Below are 20,661 nucleotides of genomic sequence, written 5' to 3'. Positions count from 1 at the left end.
TCTGTCTTTCACGCACTCCTCTTCTTAGCACTGCAAAGCTCTGCAATCTTCCACTATCAAAAGCAGTGAAATATAGCCGTTTTTCATCCCTTTCCTCTTCTCCTTCTTTCTCTCTCTATCCATTTTCAACGCTCTCTTAGGCCTCTCCCCTGATAATGTAAACACAGTGAAGTCTTTCATCTCTTAATTCGTGTTCTACCCACTCAAGATTCAGTGGAATGGCTCCCATTCGTAACTTATTCTTCATCTTTCTTCTTCCTATTTGCCTGTTTGTAACCCTTTCCTCGGCTGCAGATCCGTTTGCTTTCTTTAATTTTGAAGTCTCCTACATCACTGCTTCTCCTCTGGGTGTTCCTCAACAGGTTTGTTTTCTTTGGATCTTGTTTCCCTCTTCCATTTTTTTTCCAGTTCTGGGGGGTCTCTTTAGTTTAATGGCAGATGGGTTTGTGTTGGATTTTAAGAATGCTTGGATTTTTAGCTCTAGATCTTCTTCATAAGCTGCTCTGTTTTGGAGAAACAGAGCACATTGTTTGAATTGAGCCGAGAGTAACTGAAGGAAGGCTGTATCTAAGCAATTTTTGTGATTTTTGCTTTGGATTTTGCAGGTTATTGCTATAAATGGGAAGTTTCCTGGTCCTCCTATCAATGTAACTACCAACAACAATGTAGTTATCAATGTCCGGAACAAGTTGGATGAGAGCCTCCTCATGCATTGGTATTGTTTGATTTAATGTCTAGTTTATTCTGTGGCAGTTTATGATGATTTATGATTGTAGAGCTAGTTTGAGAATGGAAAAATTGATTTGTGGGGTAATAGGTCTGGAGTTCAACAGCGGAGAAGTTCATGGCAAGATGGTGTTCTTGGAACTAATTGTCCAATTCCTCCCAAGTGGAACTGGACTTACCAGTTTCAAGTTAAGGATCAGATAGGGAGCTTCTTTTACTTTCCATCGCTCCATTTCCAGAGAGCGTCGGGTGGATTCGGTGGCATTATTATTAACAACAGACCTATAATCCCCATTCCTTTTGCTACCCCAGATGGAGACATTGTAATTTTGATTGGTGATTGGTACACCAGGAATCACACGGTTAGTGTTTGCTGAAGGAACAAAATGCCTGGTCTACCTAATTGTAGCATTGTAAAGGTATGTAGTGTGCTTGATATTGATACTTTTTTGGATTGGTATGTAGGCTTTGAGAAAAACCCTTGATGATGGGAAGGATCTTGGAATGCCACATGGTGTTCTCATCAATGGAAAAGGCCCTTACAGATATAACGACACGCTAGTCCCTGATGGTATCGAACACGAAACAATTGAAGTTCATCCAGGTAACGCTAATACACCTCAGCATAATTGGTTAAGAGAAAAAGATTGTGTGCTTACTTTGTATTTGGTTTAACTTGCCTTCTCTGATATCATTCACTCACTTGAATTTCCTCAGAAATTCTACCTCTATGTTAGATGCTAGTAGAGAACAAGTGGCTTAATCCTGATTGTGGACACAGACCAATCTACTACTAACCATCATCTAGGCTCTAGCCTGAGAGGGCAACCCTCTAGCCTATTTTGTTTGGGTCCATCCCTACGGGTGATCAACCTGGTTGGCAAACTCAACCAGCAGGTTTTTGGCTCCTAATGGGGACACCCTCATGTTCAAATATCGTCTTGCATTATTTTTTTAGAGATCTCACATTGGTTGGGGAGGAGAACGAAGCATTTTTTATAAGGGTATTGTTAGATCCCATATCGGTTGAAGAAGAGAATGAAGCATTCTTTATAAGGGTGTGGAAACCTTTTCCTAGCAGACGCGTTTTAAAAACCTTGAGGGTAAGTCCGAAAGGGAGAGCCTAAAGAGGACAATATCTGTTAGCGGTGGCCTTGGGCTGTTACAATTTTCCTAGTTTTCTCCTAAGGAACATCCTCCTTGCTTGCATTTAAGGGGCTTTGAACATGAGATTACTAGCTCTAGTTTCAATTAATGTGGACTAGAGAAGCTAACTCTCCCTAAGCTCATAGCATGTAGGCTCCACACATAGTAATCTCTTTAAATAGAGGTATCCCCTTACAAATTCAACTGGGTGCATTGAATATGTGGGAAGAAAAATCTCCCTCTAAGAGGCTCACCCCCATGTTTAGTGGAGCTGAATCTCCTATTATCAGACTTTTCAAAATGATATTATGTCAATTATGTGCATGTCAGCTAACCAATCCTTCCTCTTAACTTGTTTATTCGTTTCATCGACTTGATAAGGAGAGTATAAGACTAGTTGTAAGTCATATACATCTGTTTTAGAGTTGGATGCTGTTGATACTGTATGGATGAATGCAATACGACATAGTAGCACATTTCGTTGTCTATGCAGAGTTACTTATACTATTATTGTTAGTAAGTCCTTGGTAAGGTGGAGAAGTGTTAAATTGATGGGTTTCCTGATGATGCTGAACAGGGAAGACGTACCGGATTCGCGTGCACAATGTTGGAATATCTACTAGTCTGAATTTCAGGATACAAAACCACAATCTTCTATTAGCAGAAACAGAGGGGTCATATACAGTGCAACAGAATTATACTAGCTTAGATATACATGTAGGACAGTCATATTCATTTTTGGTAACCATGGATCAGAACGCGAGCACTGATTATTACATTGTAGCTAGTGCTCGGTTTGTCAACGAGTCTCTTTGGAAAAGAGTTACCGGTGTTGCTATCTTGCATTACTCTAATTCCAAAGGAAAGGCAGCTGGTCCCCTTCCGGAAGCACCAAATGATGAATTTGATAAAACTTTCTCAATGAACCAGGCAAGATCAATCAGGTTTGTCCAAAATCATGGCTATCAGAAAAATTAGGAAGTTATGAACATTCTGTTTTTCTTTGGCATCCTTAGTTTTTTGTGCTTTCTAATAAGTTGGCTAACAATTTGTGCAGATGGAATGTATCCGCAAGTGGTGCTCGTCCCAATCCTCAAGGATCATTCAGATATGGCTCGATTAATGTTACCGATGTTTACGTCTTGCAAAATAAACCTCCTGTGTCGATCAGTGGCAAACAGAGAACAACGCTAAATGGAATCTCGTTTGTCAATCCATCCACACCAATCAGATTGGCTGACCAATTCAAGTTAAAGGGTGTTTATAAGCTCGACTTTCCCACTAGGCCACTTACAGGACCACCAAAGACAGAGACATCAGTGATTAATGGAACCTATAGAGGGTTTATGGAGATTGTACTGCAGAATAACGACACCAAGATGCAGAGCTATCACATGAACGGATACGCCTTCTTTGTCGTGGGGTACGTTTTATCATCTATCTTTGCTAGCACGAGTAATGAGCTATGGTTACTTTTATATTCACTCGGTGATTGAATGAATGCAGGATGGACTATGGCGAGTGGACTGAGAATAGCAGGGGCACATACAATAAATGGGATGGAATAGCTCGCTCAACAATTCAGGTACAGTTTGATTGGGGGATTCTGCAGTTTCCATAAACAAACCTCTGTGCGCTCCTCAGATATGATTTATACCTTTTATGTGAGATTCCACGTTGGTTGGAGGAGATGGGAACGAAGCATTCCTTATAAGGGTGTGTTAAACTCTTCCTAGTAGACGCATTTTAAAACCGTGAGACGGATGGTGATACGTAACGGGCAATATCTGTTAGTAGGTGGGCTTGGGCTGTTACAAATGGTATCAGAGTCAAGCATCGGGCGGTGTGCCAGCAAGAACGCTGGGATCCGAAGGGGATGGATTGTGAGATCCCACATTGGTTGGAGAGGGGAGCGAAACATTCCTTATAAGGGTGTGGAAACTTCTCCCTAATATACGCGTTTTAAAACAGTGAGGCTAACGGTGATACGTAACGGGCTAAAGCGGACAATATCTACTAGTGGTGGACTTGGGCTGTATATTTTAACTTCATGTCAGCAAGTTGGTTATATACACTAAATGTGTAGTAGTGTGTGTTCCATATTACTATATGTAGTATATTGACATCTACCGTATTATGTTATACCCCCGACTTATTCATCTCGTGGTCTAGGTTTATCCGGGAGCATGGACAGCCATCTTGATATCTCTCGACAATGTCGGAGTTTGGAACATCAGGACAGAAAATCTCGACTCATGGTATCTTGGGCAAGAGACATACGTTCGGGTTGTCAATCCTGAGGCGACTAACAAAACTGAACTGCCTATGCCAGACAATGCACTGTTTTGTGGTCAGCTTGGTAAATTACAGAAGTATGGAACTATACCCTTTTCAATTATATACCCTTTTCAATTATATCTATCTCTTGGAAACTGAAACTTTGAATGATTCTGAAAAATATTTACATGTTTCTGATATTCAGGCCACAAGATATCTCTTCTGCAACACCAATCATGGGCGGTAAATTGACGATGCTATTCACTCTGCTGACAATCTTCTCCACTGTAATATCTGCTTTGCGCTAAGCATCGTTGCTCTATGCCTGCTCGTGTTAGTAAGTTGTCGGGCATGTCGGGTTTGTGGTTGAGTGTGTGTGTAGGTCTGTAAGTCTTGTGGATACCCAATTTTTCATGATTTTTGCATAGCATTTTTTCCAACATGCAAGCTGTAGAAGATGTATCTTTGATTTTCGTTGTCCATTCGATTTGGATTAATCATTCTTTCGATTCTCGAGTCATGATACACGAACTGTACCTTCAATGATCCATCTATTTTCATTACCACTGCTGTCTCATGTATCCATCATACTTATGCTGTAGTAATTTCAGTTTTGTTTGTTATGCTATATCACTTCACAAAGCTGGTTGCCTGTGCTTAGGAGTAAGATAAGTCTTTATTTGTTGGGTGAATTTTCTCAACAAGTCTGCTCTTGTTGTTCATCTCATGATTGCATACAGATTTGGTTTGAAACCTCAATAGATTCTTCAAGAAAATCAGTAAGGCAAGGGTTCATTCCAGAGATCAACAAGCCAAAAGACCAATCTAAAAAGATCAACAAGGTAGAATGATATAAAACTCGGGATTTGATATAAGAATCTTGTCGAAGCGCAAGACCTTTAGATCTAAATTATCCCAAAATCCCAAAACCAATAAGAAATCAACCCAAGTAAATCTACTTGAATGACTCTACCATGCAAATCATTCGTGTATATCTTATCATCTACCATAAAGTCTTTATAGTATGATTGAGACACCTTATTTCGTATCGGTGTGTTGTGTTGAACGAAGGCTTCTCTTTCTTATCTCAAATAATCATGAGATTCACTCCTTTGGTATCTTTTTTTGTTGTGTTCTCAGCTGTGAGACAGTTCTTTTTCTTTGTTTTTTTTTTTTTTTTTTTTGAGTCAGAATTCCTGGGTTTGTGTTTCTTTTTTAGTTGGTGGCAATGAACAATCTTTTTACTATGCATTAAGTCGCGGTCTCTTCTTTTGATAAGTAAATGCTTTAACCGAAAGCTGAAATGTGGAACTGCTGGAGCATGCATGCTACCATGTCGTAGTTGAACTTGAAGATTTCATTTTGTTCCAAGGAAAATGAAACAGACAAAGATACTGATAAATCCAAAGCTGTTTTTAATTTCTTTCAGGAAACTGAATCTATGGAGGGTCAAGCAAGCATCAGAAGTGTTACCTTTTGCATCAGCCAGAGGCGCACACATTGGTGCTGTCTCTGAACCCTTTTGTTCAATAATTGCTTTTGCCTTTTACAACTCACGCCCATGAAAAGAATCATGTCATGAAGCCTCATGTGAGATCCCACATCAATTGGAGAGGGGAATGAGTACCAGCGAGGATGCTAGATTCCGGAGGGGGTGGATTGTGAGATCTCAACATTCTTTATAAGCATGCCAGAACAATATTGTTAATGGTGGACTTAGACTGTTACAAATGGTATCAGAGCCAAACATCTGGTGGTGTGCCAGTGAGGACGCTGAATCTCGAAGGGAGTGGATACCGAGCGGTGTGTTAGCGAGTTCGCTGGCCCCGAAAGGGGATGAATAATGAAGTATTCTTTATAAGGGTGTAGAAACCTCTCCCTAGTAGACGGAAAAATCTAAAGAAGACAATATCAGCTAGAAGTGGGCTTGGAGATCCTTTTTTTGTTGTATTTCCGCCTTTGTAGCGTAAAAGATGGCAACTTTCTTGTCTTGGAGAAGGGAAGCATGTTATGTTGGAAGTACTTTGGGAAATTTTGGTCTGTTATCTCTCTCTTTCTTCTGGAAATTGAGTGGGTATCAGTGCTTCATCAGATCTCAGATGGCCATTGTAAAAGCTATATGCCCCATTAGTGGAAACCCAAGGGATCTTCAATCTCAGATTGCTATCAAAACTTCCTCAAAAGTCTCCATCTTTATACATGATTGACAGAAAATGTAGGTTACAGAGCCAAGTGTTTGGTATAACAAACAAAGCAAAGACTAAACTTTAGGTCAAAATTTTAGAGTTTCTTATGACAACACCTCATCAATAGTCTATCATTAGAAGGCATTGATATATGTGACATAGCTATCCATATGTTAGTGAGGTAATCTTAAGGAGGGGTACATGAATGTATCGAGACTATATTCGAATGAGAGTAATCCTGAGTATAAAATTGAAACTTTTACTTATAATTCTATGTTTGGTGACATCCTAGACATTTTCTAAAGATACACATGAATGAGGACAAAAACATCCTGTAAAGACTCACGATGGCCTGTGTGAATAGTTTTCGTTCTTAAGTCCATCAATGGAATTGAAATCATACTGAACCTAAACATGGAAACCATGAACTAACTAAACTATCGTGCTTGTCTAGATTAGTACAAGATACTATTTAAGCAAAAATTACCATTTTAAGAGTAATGTCTTTTCAAGACCTTCACAACAAAAGCAATCGACCGGCCGTTGTTCCCTTGCCTTTACATGAAAAATTGTTACGAAAACAATGAGTATTTAAAAATAATTTTTTTTTTTGACGAACATCATGTATCTTAATTGTTGGGACTTAATTTCATGACTGTCATTTAATTTAACTTTTAGTTTTAGATAGGGTTGAATGCATAACACTTTTTGACGCGTGGTTTACACGCATGCACATGGACGCACTAGAGAGTCTACGTAGCTCTAGAAAGATAAGATAATGGCTTATATGTATATTTATATGTATACTCGTTCTTAAATTTTACATATAATAAATGTTAAATTATAAAAAAAAAAGGAGTACACCTAATCTATCTATGCTATAACGGCTCAAGTAGATATTGTCTTCTTTGGATTTTTCTTTTCGTGCTTCTCTTTAAGGTTTTTAAAACGTTATTGCTATGGAGAGATTTCCACATCCTTGTGTTTTGTTCTCCTCCCCAATAATGTGGGATTTCACAATCCACCTCCTTCGAGGCCTAGCGTCCTCGCTAGCACTCGTTCCCTTCTACAACCGATGTGAGACACTCCAATCCACCTCCTTTTAGGGCCCAACGTCCTTGCTGGCACACCGCCTCGTATCCACCCTCTTCGGGGCTTAGCCTTCTCGCTGACATATCGCCCGGTGTCTAGCTCTGATACCATTTGTAATAGCTTAGTTGGTTAGAGCGTGTCAAGGTTGGAGGTTCAAACCCTCCTTCTAGCGATCGACGATCTTTCTAGGAAGCATGTGAATACGTCCTAAACGTGGTAATATAGAAAGGAAGGAAAAGAATGATAATTTGAACTAGAATTGAATGTTTGAAAGACGCAAATTCTTCACAAAAGATAAAGATTAGATATAGAATATGAAGTCATCACTACACCAACAACAAGATGCATTAAGTAGTAGTAGTAGTAAGTAGTAGTGAGCCAAATATGGTCATAATGATCACATCATAACATCAAAAGGCAAATTACATATCAAACCCATGAAGATAAGAACTTGAGTAATAGTAGTAGTAGCAGCTGCAAAGATGAGGGCGAATTTTGAAACAAAAACACATATCCATGGGAGCTAGAAATGAGAGACACCAACGTTGGCTGCTGCTGAGGCATAGAATCCTCCATTGTCTTTCATTAAAACACTCTGCTCTGCTTCCTGCAACACGTTTTCATGTGTTTCCATTCACTTCCACTGTTAAAAACAATAATATTGCACACAACAAAATATCTCCAAAACGCAAGGAGGAGAATCAGAATTCACTGATACAAAAATATGTGTTCTTCTTTTCTTACCTGCTGGCGGATGTTTGTTTTCTTCACTGTCTGGTCGGGCATGAGACCAAAGTGAATGTGTGGAAAGTGGGCCCACTGCCAACACACACACACACAAAAAAGACAAAACATTAATAAAGATAAGATTTTTATTTTGTTCTGTTTTGTGGGCTTTGGTTTTTACATTCTTAGCAGCGGCGCTGAAGGCTTCTCTATGGGATATATCGGGATTCACTGACTTGATGCGTTGGATCTCGTCCCTGCATCCAATTTTTTTTCATTCACTAAGAAACAGAGATAGAAATCGATAGGGTTTGTTTGTTTGTTTGTTTGTTTGTTTGTTTTTTTGTTTGTTTGAATCATTACTCACTTGATGAAGCGATTGTATGCAGATGGCACTCTCTGTCGCTTCTCTGGAGCTGAAAAAATAAAACAGAGCTTAAATTAATGATCTTTTTCTATGTTGTTCTTAATTTGTTTGAAACTTGGAAAAAAAACAAGCTACAAAATCTCACGTCTGTTGATGACAGGGGGCCTGGGGAGCTCATCAATGACTCCACGAGATGGCGTTACAAAATTGTTGGTGGCTGCAAACTGGTTGATCAGATAATTGGGGTTTGGAGTGGGGATGTTTTCCTAAGAACACAATCAAACGTGAGATGAAATTGAAAGTAAGAGTTAGCTAAGAACAGGAAATATAGGGTTTTTTTTTTTTTAAAACCAGAATGTTATGGGAGTGGCCAAGGTGATGAAATTGATTAGGTGAAGGGAGGAGCAGGCCACGCATGTTGACAGGCAGCAGATTGGTGCAGTGTCCACATCGCACTGTCACAGTTTTGAACAAGCTAGAACAAGGAACACTGACCTGAAATCAACGAATTAAGAGAAACCCATCAAAGAAATTTGAGAAAAAAAAGGGGAAAATGAAACATGGGTCACCTCAAAATTGACCAAAAACCAAAACCCAGAAGAAGGAATCACAAAAAGATTAGAACTTTACACAAAACGGGCAAAAAAAATATGAAAGGAAGAAGCTTTATATGGAAACAGAGAAAACGAATAGTGAAAAAGAGAGAGAAAAGATGATGATGATGATAATGATACCGCAAGGACAGTGTCACAAATGTTGCAATGGACATAACAGAGCTGCTCAGCTGCGGCGGGAAGGTGGTGGTCCAGCAGCTGCTGCTGAGACAAGGTAGTGGTAGTGGTAGTGGTAGCAGTAGCAGTAGAAGTAGGAGAAGAAGAAGAGGAAGAGGATGACATATCAAGATTATTGTATTTTCGCCTTTGCTTTTTATAAAATCTTGATTGATGATTGATGATTGGTCGTGTTTGGTTGACTGATTGATGGGATTGACAGATTAACCACCTCCTTGGATCTGCCTTCTTTTTTTTTTTCTTTTTTTTTTCGCTTTGATAATGAGTTTTGAAACAAAGTTGAGAGAATAGAGAGTAGGCATCAATGTTCTTGGCGTTGGTTTATAGCCTCATCATCATGTATGTATGTATGCATGCATGCATGCATGTATGGTTGGAAAGAGCGGGAGATGTGGGCGAAGGGAGGCAGAAAGGGACGTGTGCATGGGAGTGAGATAGCTTTCACACACTCACCTGTTGTTTTCATAAGTTAAAGAGGGTGTTGTGTTGTGGTTTTGTGTGGTCTCAATTGGACCATTTCTTTAAAGGTTTCCTCAGTTTCCGAACCCCCAAAACAAAGATTAAATAATACAAATCTCTTGGTGTGTTGTTGTTGTTGTTCCTGTTGGACAATTAGGTCGCCCTCTCTTTGGCTCTTTGCTCATCTCTTGCCCTTCCTTAGGGCTCTTCTCTCTTCACTTCCCTCCATCATAGCTCAATTATAGCGCCATCATGAGATTTTGTGTGATGTTTTTCCTCCCATCTTCTATTTTTATCTCTTTCCCTCTCCTCATATCCTTTTTCTAGGACCACATTTATGGATATCATGTCATATAAATTTATCATTTTTAAGTTGATTACGACCCGTCAATTACGATGCTCTTAAATTGAAGAAGTTATTGAGTTTTACTCTAAGCTATTTAATGGTTATTATGATAGTGCATTTTCTTTCTAACGGTTATGTTTAAGAAACTCTATCTAAATTGAATTGAACAGAACCGAATCAAATCGTGTGTATGTATCTCTCTCTCTTGAATAAAACCCTAGCCTCTACTAATATTTGCAACCATCTATTTCTCTTTTCCAAACCCTCTTGAGTTCTCTCACCCACTTTGTTCGTGATTGAAACCTAACAACTCTCACTGTTGCTCGCAAACGAGTTTTTGAAACCCGTTTGGAAACTCCTCACCCTTTAGCTCTCTCTCCCTCTATCGAGATGTTTCTTCTTCCCTCTCTTGGAGTCATTGACTAATTAACGGGCCAAAGATTTGTGAAGGGATGCCATTTACATTGGTACGAGTCTTTTTGGAAACTCCAAAAGAGAACTTGGGAGATCCCACAGTAGTTGGAGATGGAAACAAAATATGAGCGTGTGTAAACCTCTCCGTAGTATACACGTTTTAAAAACGTGAGGCTGACGGTGAAACGTAACGGGCCAAAACAAACAATATCTATGAGCTTATACTCAAAATGAACAATATCAACGAAGATTTGTGATTTTTATAGCTCTAACCATAGAAATTTAGCTTGGAGGGAGGCTTTATTATTAATTTCTTCAACCTTCAAACCTTATCGATTTGCTATAGGACTCCATATGTTGCATTGTACCGACACAAATTCCATGGAATTTGTTCATTTTCTAAATCTAGAAGTTGGTTTTTATTTACTTACAAAAAAAAAAATGGATTTTTTTTTTTTTTTTTTTTTTTTTTTTTGCTTACAACAAAACATGTAGAAAAGACAGTGCAGACATGACACGACACAACACAACCATGATAAGATTTTAAAAAAAAAAAACAAAAAACAAAAAAACAATTGATTCATTTATGGCATCATGGTGATGAACAATAAAACAATAAAAGATAGAATAATATTATGAAAGTTGAAGCGAAGGGTTAGGTTTGATTAACATTTAATATTAGGGTTCTTGTTTTTTTTTGGGGTGATTTGACCATTCATTCTCTCCCTCCTTACACAGACAGATATGTATTTAAGTCAGTAAAAACCATATCAGAACGCAGAGATGCCCTTTATGCCACCTTTGTCTTTTCCTCTATACCCATTTCCTTTGCGTTTATCTTAACTAATTTGGTTACACTCCCCCTCCACTCTTTCCCTCTTCAAATTCCCACTTCTTTCTTAACCTCCACCTCCATAATGGTACGATATCAACTTTCGGTTATGTTTATCACGTCTTATAGTAAGCTTGTTTAACTATATATATATATATGTTGTTCTTGCGGTTACAAATCACGACTCTCCACAATAGTATCATATTGTTCCTTTTGAGTATAAGCTCTCGTGACTTTACTTTTAGTTTGCTCAAAAAAACCCTCGTACCAATACAAATAGTATTCCTTATTTAAAACCCAAAATCAACCCTTTAATTAACACGTTCGTGCTTGTTCACTTGCTTGCAACTCTAACTAACTTGCCTCTATTTTAGGTCAAGTCATTTAGTTCGACTTTGCCTCTACTCTAAATCAAGATATGGTCAATAGAGATCTATACCAGGGATCTTTATTATGAACTATATCTTCAAAGATTTGCTCTATTGAAAATTATTAGGAGTGAGTCCCAGTTAATTTAGTGAAAGATCATGGATTTATAAGTGGGGAATATTATCTTCATTGGAGAAGTCCAAAGCAAAGTCATGAGAGCCTATATGCTCATAGTAGACAATATCATACACAGAGTCGTGATTTCTAACATGCTCGACACTAAAAGATTGTATCAACATGAGTCTTGTATTAGAGTTAGGTATGATATTTGATATTTGTTATGTAATTGGTTTGGGGGAACTCAGAAAGCATGACCATGGACAGTGGGTAAAGTGTTTGGGGGATGTGGTTGTGGCCTGTGGAGGTTAGAAGCAGAGGCATAGCAGAGAGAGCCCTTTTCCCTAGAAAAACAAAAAAAGAAGCAAACCCTATTTTATCTCTTTTTCTCTATCTGCAAACCCATAGGCGTGAAGAGAGGGAGAGTCCTTTGCCTGCTGCTATGCTTTCCTTTGCTTTCCTTTGCTTTCCTTTGCTTTCCTTTGCTTTGCTTTGTTTGTGGACACTTCTTGAATGGGTTTTTTTTTAAAGCAAATTGCTTGCCTTTTTGCAGACCATTGAGTACCCAATTCAAATTTTGAACTACAAAACACAAACAAAACAAACCCATTTCAAGAAACCATTAAAAACAACGTTCAAAATTTTAAAGTTTTGATTTTTTTGATTTTTTGATTTTTTGATTTTTTTTTTCTTGCATTACAAGTCAAGATTCAAAGAGGGGATGGAGAAAAAGGGTTATTAATTTGACAGCCGCAATCACATTTGATTTAATGAACAAAGCCAAAAGGGAAATAAAAGAATTTAATAAAATATTGATCATCAAGTATGTAGAATTTATTTATTTATTTATTTATTTATTTATTGGTCCTTGTACCTTATTTTTTTTTAACTTTTTCTCCCCTCGTTTTGCTCTCTTTTTGTTTTTCTACCCCTTGTTGCTTTTCTAGTTTAACGTCTAGAGAATTGTGCCTCCAATCGAACATGGAGGGTTTAGTAAATAGAAAATTCTTTATTGCTATTTTTATTGACAACTTAATTTCCATTCGAATTCTCCAACTTCATATTTAAAATATTATATTTGAAAAAAATAAACAAATTTTAAGATCATTTTCTATTTAAACGAGGAACATGAGAGGAAATGGTGAGAGGTTTCTTCTCATTAGCTAAATAGGGTCGAGAATGAGAATATATTCTTCCAAATTCCTATGAAAATAAATGAAGAATTTTGCGAGGATGAGAATTGAAATATGAGGCAAAGATAGGGAAGACTTCTCTATCTCACCCCGTCCGTGTACTTCTCTCTGAAGTGAGAATACGTTGATATAAACTCGAATAAGTGCCTATTGATTTAGGCAACTCAATTTCATATAACACAAATTTAAGTTCAATTATATAAACCCAAATCTAAAGAGTGAAAAGAATAATATTTTGGTTAGAAAGAAAGAGTAAAAAAGGGTTGTGGGTTAGGTGAGATTAGGGCAGACAAAGGAATCTGAACCAAAGTCCTTCCTTCTGCTCCCCATTGCCTCTCTCCCTGCAAACAGCACAACCCTCGAGCTCTCAGTACCCTACTTACAAACAAAAGTTTAAACCCCATACACGGACCTACACTAACCAATACGATATTGTCCACTTTGGTTGGTTGCATTGTATATTGAAAAATATAGATTCAGGGATGTATGCATTATGATATGGATGGTACTTAGGGGGAAAAGGTGTTGACTGAGAAACAAAAGAGAAAAGGCTGTGGAAGTGAGCTATTTGGATGTTGTAGGCTCTGTGGATGTGAGGATCTTTCAGCTTCCTATCAATCTCTCTGTGTTGGTCCCGTCATTCCATGTTTTTGTTGCTACAAATCATTTCAAATCAAATGCTTTTTTCTTAGCTCTACCTCGTCTCTCTTAAAGGGGCGGAGTCTTGAACCGAGCTATTAATTGTTGTGTATCTACAATCGAAGGAATGACTTTTTGAAGGTTATTTTGAGGGAGAGAAAGTGTAGTCATAATGACCCGAGCAAGCCAAAGTCTAACTTATTGTTTCTATTTATAGATTTATAGTACGGTTCAATTATATTTCTAAATTTAAAAAAGTTTCTTTTTAACCTATAAACTATTTTATTTTATTTTATTTTTATATAAAACACTCTTTTAATTTTTTTTAATTATTGACATAAATTAAAAATTGGAAGGTCTATGGAAAATCTTTTACGACATAATTTCAACTATATAAAAAATTAAGATCTTAATCACCATTTATTTCAATTTAAAAACTATCATTTATAATGTTATTAGAATCAAGTTTTATAGATTTTTTAAAAATAATTTGGTACATTATTTATTTTTTATTTTTATAAACCAATTGCGTGTAGAAAATACTCCAAAGATAATTTTTTGGAACAATGTAAAAAAGGATCAGTATCTGTATATTTTGAGCCAATGGGCCTGAAGTGAGGTCTATACCTACACCCAAAGGCCCATTTCATATGGGCCTTAAGCCCTCAAAAGAAAGTTCAGCCCACAACTAACTCTGATGAAAAAGAAGATGAAATTTTGGAGTACCTGTGGAAAAAGATTGGAAAGAAGCCATCCACTTTATCTGTAATGTAATTGGAAGAAGATGACTGGCGAATAAACTCACAAGTGGCTAACCCATTGGCCCCAGAGAACAAGGGAACATGTGTTCAAATCCTATCCAGAAGTCAGAAGGAAACTGATAAATCTAAAACTTTTCCTCTCCAATCGTTTTCTTTCCCCTGTTTCTCCTCTTTTCTCTACTCCTCCAGCAAAATATTTAACTTTCTTGGCGCAGGAAGACCCCAATTGCAGCCCTTCATGGCACTTTCTTCTGTTTCCTCACTATCACTAAAATGTCTACCCTCATCTTCCTCTAAATCAAAGGTTCCGAGTTCTCTACAACCCAGAAAACCATTTTCCATTGTCTCTCAAGTAAATTTACAAAAGGATCAAACTCAAGGTGAGTATGGTACTCTTCTTCTCCCCCTTGTTTTGATGGCAGCTACCGTCTTCCGTGCTTGTTGTCTTCTCTAACTTGAATTTCCTTGAAAAGGAAGATTGTTCGGAGAGAAAACACATTGGCAAGATTTCAGAGCCAAAGAGATGGCAAAAGTGGGTTTCAACTGCTTTGGCTGCTGCTGCAGTCATTAGTTTTAGCTCAGGCATGCCTTCAATTGCTGAACTCAACAAGTATGAGGCCGATACGCGTGGCGAATTCGGGATTGGATCCGCTGCTCAATTTGGTTCCGCAGATCTCAGGTCTTTAGGCTTTCAGATAATTCTGATCTGTTCCTTTATTGCAAAGTAATTGAACAACACTTGCTTATACTGCTAATCCATAAATTTCTTCTATGAACAGAAAAGCAGTGCATGTGAACGAAAATTTCAGGTAGTTTTCCGCTTGTCTCATCATTTCTTTGTGTCATGATGCTTTGATTCTTACAATCCCTGTTCTGAAACTAGTCACAATGGAAGAATTGCAAAGAACATGTAGTTCAAATTCGGGGGCAAAAGGAATCCTATAAGTGATATATAAATAAAGTGAAGTCATTGGCTCTTTGCTTTGAAATGATAACTTCAGGAGCAATCTATATACTTAGTGCCCAGTGCTCATCATTGAATCTAACGACTGTACAGGAGAGCCAATTTCACATCTGCTGATATGAGAGAATCAGATTTCAGTGGCTGTACATTCAATGGCGCTTATCTTGAAAAGGCTGTTGCATACAAGACCAATTTCTCAGGTAAGCTTGTTACTAATTATCATAGGAACCTGAATGAAAATGAAACCATTAAACATGAGCTGCCAAAACTTTGTATGCCATATAACTTATTCTGTGGATGTATATATAAAATCACAGAGTCAACTATTCTGTTGGTTGGCATTGGATTTAAACGTCCTCTTGCTTTGTCTCCAAGGGCAATGTGGTGCTGCCTTCAAACCCTGCACCACAACCCTATTTTCCATAGGTTCAGGGCCAGTTGCAAGTTCTCCTTGCTTGGATTTCACATGATCAAATTCTCTAAAAAACTTCCCCTCTATACTTCCATCCTCATTCCTAGGTGTCTTCCTCATTGGATCCTCCAAAATTTTATGGTCTTCAGACACATTCCTGTGAGTGATTGGAGCTGCAGAGAAACTCGCAGCACTTGATTTCTTTGCACCTTTGGTTAATGCTTCAACATTCCAATCTCTGTTTTCACCTCTTGAACCATCATTCTTCAAGAATTTTGAGCCATGTTGAATTCTAACTGGGGGAGCACCTCTTCCACACCCAGGAGGAAAGCTTCTAACCGCTGAAAGACCTTTCCGGGGTGGATGAAACTTAGGCAATCTATCCGGAACATGTTCCTTTGGAACATTGGCATTCTCATTCTCATCTTCAGAAGGACTTAAAACGGTAAGAGAGTCAAGTATTATTGCAGAATCAAGTACTGCATCCTTCATCATGGAAACATGGTAGTTCTCTGGTTCCAACACACTAGAAGTTAATCTATGATTCCTATTACACTCCATCACAAAATCAAGAAGAGCAAAAATCTTTTGTTGCTGGACCTCCATTGAAACCTCCTGAGTTGATGACTCCATCTAACACCTCTAGCCAAAACAAAATCAAAATAACAAAAATCTAGAATTACATGTTAAGCAAAAGAAAACTTATGTTTATACACGCATTACATTCATGGATTCATCAAGAATAGATTACGAAGATTCAGACAAACAAGATGAAGAATTAAATGCGCACGATTTTCAGAACTCTGCTTCGAAATCGAGGAGAAAAAAGTATAAAACATTGATAGGAAGATCCAACCTTCGAATCCAGAAAAGTGATTGTCATCCGCTCATCAGGATCAATGTCACTCAGATTTTAGGGTTTGCGTACTGCTCAGACGAAGCGATGAAGCTGTAGGCGGAAAAGAAAAATATCTCTTTTTCAATTACGAAAAAAAAAAAAAAAAGAGTTTTGATTTATTTATTATTATTATTATTAATGCCGAAACATAATAATTAGAAAAAAAAATCAATTTAATAAGAAAAATAGAGTGAAAAATAAAGAAAGAACATATGAAAAAAAAAATATTACTCTCTAATTTACCAATTTATTATTATTATTTTGAAATTCAATAATGTGTTGAATTTTTCTTATTATTTCAGGCGCAGATTTGAGTGACACATTGATGGATCGTATGGTAATTATTTTTTAATGTGATTATTTTATATTTATGGAATTAAATTTAAAATATATTATTTATTGAATTATATTAAGGAAGTAACTTTACTTCCGAATTATTAAGGTATTGAATGAAGCAAATCTTACAAATGCGGTGTTGGTTCGATCAGTGCTAACACGGAGCGATCTAGGCAGTGCCACTATCGTGGGTGCTGACTTTAGTGATGCTGTCATCGACCTTCCCCAAAAGCAGGTTAATCTTTTGAATATAGTTTGATTAACACATATACTTCCCATCTAAAATCGTAGTAATTTTTTTTAGGCACTTTGTAAGTATGCGAGTGGGACGAACCCAGTGACGGGAGTGAGCACGAGGGCAAGCTTAGGGTGTGGAAATAGTCGCAGAAATGCATATGGAACACCGTCGTCTCCGCTACTCAGCGCACCGCCGCAACAATTGCTTAATCGTGACGGTTTTTGCGACGAAGGCACTGGTCTTTGTGAAGCCACTAAATAGACATATGTATATGTAATAAATCTTGTTTTATACTAATAATCTCAATTTCCCATCTTTTGAACACAAAATAACAAATTCAAGTGCTTTAAGCTTGAGACCAATTAGCATTGGAACTTGAGAACTTTCACGGAAAAGTGTGGATGGTTCGGTTTTCCACTGATAAACAAACATATATTATAGAGATTACAGAGCAAGACTGTCCCTTTTGATTATTCTATAAAATATGAAAATGTTTGTGACATTTTTGTACAAAAGGGTGTATGGTATTGTATGGGTTTGTGTCCTTGATCAGATCAAGCACTGTAACCCTTATTTGAAGGATGCCACAGCCCCCTATATCTCCGCCCATTACAGGCCGCCATTGAAGCTTCCCTCATTGATGCTTCTGATACCCCTTTGTTGCATATGTTTGCGATTGCGCGCATGTGTTTCATTCCGTATTGGGTCAGTGAACCACAATGCTCCTCCAACACTCTCACCTGCAATTTTCCAAAATCATGAGGATTCAAACGAGCAGGAATGTGGTTAGTTGAAACGATTTGAATGGCTTGATGAACTTGACATGGGTACGCGTGGGAAGAAGACGAGAGATGTTTAGTACTATGGTCTGGTGGAGAGCTTAGATGAGAACTTTTGGACTCGGTCCTTTTTGCACAGCACAAGGGATGTTAGTTCAAACAATTTGCAAGGCTTGATAAACTCGACATGGGTACGCGTGGGAAGGTTATCAAGGGAAGTAGATGCCGATGGATGTTTAGTACTACGGCCTGGTGGAGAGCTTGAATGAGAACGTCTAGACTCATCGTCCTTTACTCGTTCTTAAAAATTAAGCTTATAAATGGATGATCTAAAGAAAGTTTAGAATCGTACCATTGACTTGAGACATGTCCAATCATCCACAAGAGGCAAACCAGAAGCTCTCACATGATCAAGAACATTGGAAACGCTCTCTGGTCCAAACAGAAGAAAACCAATCATTCTGATGCTTCCATCCAAGTGAGCTCTGTGTGCGATAGTCTCCCTAATTTCCTCGAGGACTTCGGCTCTCTCGTTTGTTCCTTCTTCCAATTTTCTATACTGCAAAGGATATCAAAACAGCTATAGTTTAATTCGGGAAAAACGAAATCCCACGTTTCTGATTGTCTAAGGATTGTATTTGCAGCTGAAATTGTTACCATTTGCCACAGGAAGAAGATGTCTGCATCTCTCTGGTTAATTGTCTCCATAGTCTTCATTTCAAGCCCGCCATTGTAAGGAGGCAAGTTCACCGATGCAGGGTCGAATCCTTGATACAAGTACAACCTCTCCACTTTAATGCTCGAGTTTCCATATTCCATTACATGAGATCCTGCATTCAAATCATTGGGACTAGCTGTTCTTTTCTTCACCTGCAGCACAAATGCTTGAAGATTGATGAACAGAAGTCTTTTATGGTGAATATAACGAAGAGAAAATGTAAACGAATGGCAGAGAAAGATTCATCATTACAGTCTCATATTGTTGGTCAATTGTTTCTCTCTTCAGATTGTGAGTCTCACTGGGAAAAACGATGAGCAAATGTTAAAAGTTGAGTGATTTGTTGTGTTTTCAAAACAAAATAGTCTTCTCTACCTATCTTCCATCCAAGCAACACTATACAAATCTCCTAAGCAAGTCATGTACTCCGGCGGCGGGGGCGGCTGCATTCCCGGACAGTAAGTTCCAAAGCTACTCTCTTCAGCATTCGATGCTGTCGTTACATATATATTCAAATCCTTTGGCATTACGCCCTCGAATATACTCCCACTCTCACATGCTTCTACATAGATAACCTGGAAAAATACAACATTACAGAATGTTTCAACCATCTAACAATATAAATGCTCTTCATACCATCTCTTTGTAGCCCTTAGCAGCATGCTTCTTCTTTAACACTTCAATGAAGTCCATGGCATAGACAAAAGGCAAGTTGGGCATGCCTGTAAATGAGTATGCAGTGGCTTAGTTTAACAAATTCAAATGATATCAGTTCAATTAGTTTGTTCTAGAACAGATACCAAGTACTCCAGGGCCTCCATGATCGGAATAGTACACAAAAATCCGGTCATTTGGTTTGCTGTCTACAACTTTTCCACTCCCTCCAGTAACAGCAGTTTTGTTGCCCAGAAGAACAGCATACAGATTCTGAGCAGTGACCTGCTCTCCAGTGTAATCCTGTACAAAATTCCTCGAGAGCTATCAATTTAAGCTTATGGGTTTCTTTATCTAACAATTTCCTTAGCTCATCTGTTCATTTCCATGAATTTTATCCTCCTATTTAAACTGGCCTTCAAATTTATGTACCTTGGGGACGCCGGCGTAAACATCCTGTCCTTGTGGGTGGTTGATGATGATTCCAGGCCTTGGATTCAGGACATTCCCAGCAATATCATCGTACATAAACACAACAATGTTTTCATCCTTCAAGCCCCCTTTCTTCAACAGCTGATAAGCGTGGCAGATATCTGCCTACTCACACGAAAATCCAAAGAAAACCCATGACTTCAGATATCAAATTAAACCATTTCAAATTCTAGTTTTCACATTTGAAATACCTGATGCCTGTAATTCCCAAACCCAGAAGAACCAGCTACAAGAACTGCCCATCTGGTACCCAGTTTTTGATCATCAGCAGCATCATCATCATCATCAACCAGCTCCCCCTTCTCCGTCGGCATTCGGATGATCCTTTCCCACCGGTCCCATGGCACGGCCTTGGCGCCACCGTAAGCAAGAAACAGAAGTAGCAAGAAGAGAAGAGAGGAGGTAGACGGGGAGGCCATGGAGAGAAATCTAAATTAGCTCAAAAGAGAAGGAGGTGGATTAAAACACTGAAATGGGGAAATGGAAGGAAGGCCATGGGCGGTGTGAGCAGAGGCATGCAAAATTAGAGAAGGACACGAAGAGGAATGGAATTTGCAGCTGGTGGGACCTGATTGTTCATGGGTCTAGCAGGTGTGTCTGTGTGTGACGGATTTGTTCTTGTCTGTTCATGTTGTTGGGGTGAGTGATCTTGTCACACTTATCCTTCGTTCAATTCAGCCCTCGTCTCTTCTTTCTTTCATTTTCCTTTTTCCTTGTTAAGTACTCATC

The 20,661-nt window shown here is 38.3% G+C and overlaps 5 protein-coding genes across 7 annotated transcripts; 2 read left to right on the top strand and 3 right to left on the bottom strand.

Annotated features, from left to right (window-relative positions):
• Window positions 1-4,715, top strand: LOC111808911 (monocopper oxidase-like protein SKU5). Its single transcript, XM_023695148.2, has 9 exons — window positions 1-362; window positions 606-715; window positions 818-1,088; window positions 1,192-1,330; window positions 2,450-2,816; window positions 2,930-3,295; window positions 3,379-3,457; window positions 4,045-4,244; window positions 4,355-4,715. The coding sequence occupies exons 1-9, from the start codon at window positions 219-221 to the stop codon at window positions 4,455-4,457; spliced, it is 1,779 nt and encodes a 592-aa protein (XP_023550916.1). The 5' UTR covers window positions 1-218; the 3' UTR covers window positions 4,458-4,715.
• A 2,993-nt stretch (window positions 4,716-7,708) lies between these two features.
• On the bottom strand, window positions 7,709-9,787 carry LOC111808781 (axial regulator YABBY 5). 2 transcript variants are annotated; one of them, XM_023694952.2, is made up of 7 exons: window positions 9,255-9,787; window positions 8,872-9,015; window positions 8,666-8,786; window positions 8,521-8,569; window positions 8,335-8,410; window positions 8,172-8,246; window positions 7,709-8,034 (listed from the first exon to the last, which is right to left on the bottom strand). In XM_023694952.2, exons 1-7 carry the CDS (start codon window positions 9,414-9,416, stop codon window positions 7,951-7,953), a joined length of 711 nt encoding a protein of 236 aa, XP_023550720.2. In that variant the 5' UTR covers window positions 9,417-9,787; the 3' UTR covers window positions 7,709-7,950. The 2 variants fall into 2 exon arrangements, with proteins under 2 accessions (XP_023550720.2, XP_086973288.1); XM_087117162.1 differs by lacking the exon at window positions 9,255-9,787 and adding an exon at window positions 9,090-9,183.
• A 4,841-nt stretch (window positions 9,788-14,628) lies between these two features.
• LOC111808779 (Pentapeptide repeat-containing protein) lies at window positions 14,629-17,731 on the top strand. Of its 2 annotated transcripts, none has more exons than XM_023694948.2 (7): window positions 14,629-14,821; window positions 14,919-15,120; window positions 15,221-15,250; window positions 15,499-15,605; window positions 17,018-17,052; window positions 17,158-17,286; window positions 17,356-17,731. In XM_023694948.2, exons 1-7 carry the CDS (start codon window positions 14,680-14,682, stop codon window positions 17,548-17,550), a joined length of 840 nt encoding a protein of 279 aa, XP_023550716.2. In that variant the 5' UTR covers window positions 14,629-14,679; the 3' UTR covers window positions 17,551-17,731. The 2 variants fall into 2 exon arrangements, with proteins under 2 accessions (XP_023550716.2, XP_023550717.2); XM_023694949.2 differs by having other exon boundaries at window positions 14,701-14,830; window positions 14,915-15,120.
• Window positions 15,712-16,956, bottom strand: LOC111808780 (uncharacterized). The gene is made up of 2 exons (XM_023694951.2): window positions 16,674-16,956; window positions 15,712-16,459 (listed from the first exon to the last, which is right to left on the bottom strand). Exon 2 carries the CDS (start codon window positions 16,448-16,450, stop codon window positions 15,725-15,727), a length of 726 nt encoding a protein of 241 aa, XP_023550719.1. The 5' UTR covers window positions 16,451-16,459; window positions 16,674-16,956; the 3' UTR covers window positions 15,712-15,724.
• BETA-VPE (beta vacuolar processing enzyme) lies at window positions 17,632-20,594 on the bottom strand. The gene is made up of 9 exons (XM_023694945.2): window positions 20,124-20,594; window positions 19,873-20,037; window positions 19,587-19,743; window positions 19,423-19,508; window positions 19,162-19,361; window positions 19,039-19,087; window positions 18,726-18,938; window positions 18,421-18,627; window positions 17,632-18,029 (listed from the first exon to the last, which is right to left on the bottom strand). Exons 1-9 carry the CDS (start codon window positions 20,349-20,351, stop codon window positions 17,844-17,846), a joined length of 1,491 nt encoding a protein of 496 aa, XP_023550713.1. The 5' UTR covers window positions 20,352-20,594; the 3' UTR covers window positions 17,632-17,843.
• Window positions 20,595-20,661: the final 67 nt, after the last annotated feature.

The sequence above is a fragment of the Cucurbita pepo genome, chromosome 13 (assembly GCF_057944985.1).
Source record: "Cucurbita pepo subsp. pepo isolate OVF chromosome 13, ASM5794498v1, whole genome shotgun sequence".
Taxonomy (NCBI): Eukaryota; Viridiplantae; Streptophyta; class Magnoliopsida; order Cucurbitales; family Cucurbitaceae; genus Cucurbita; species Cucurbita pepo.
This window is presented reverse-complemented; position numbering and strand designations above follow the sequence as displayed.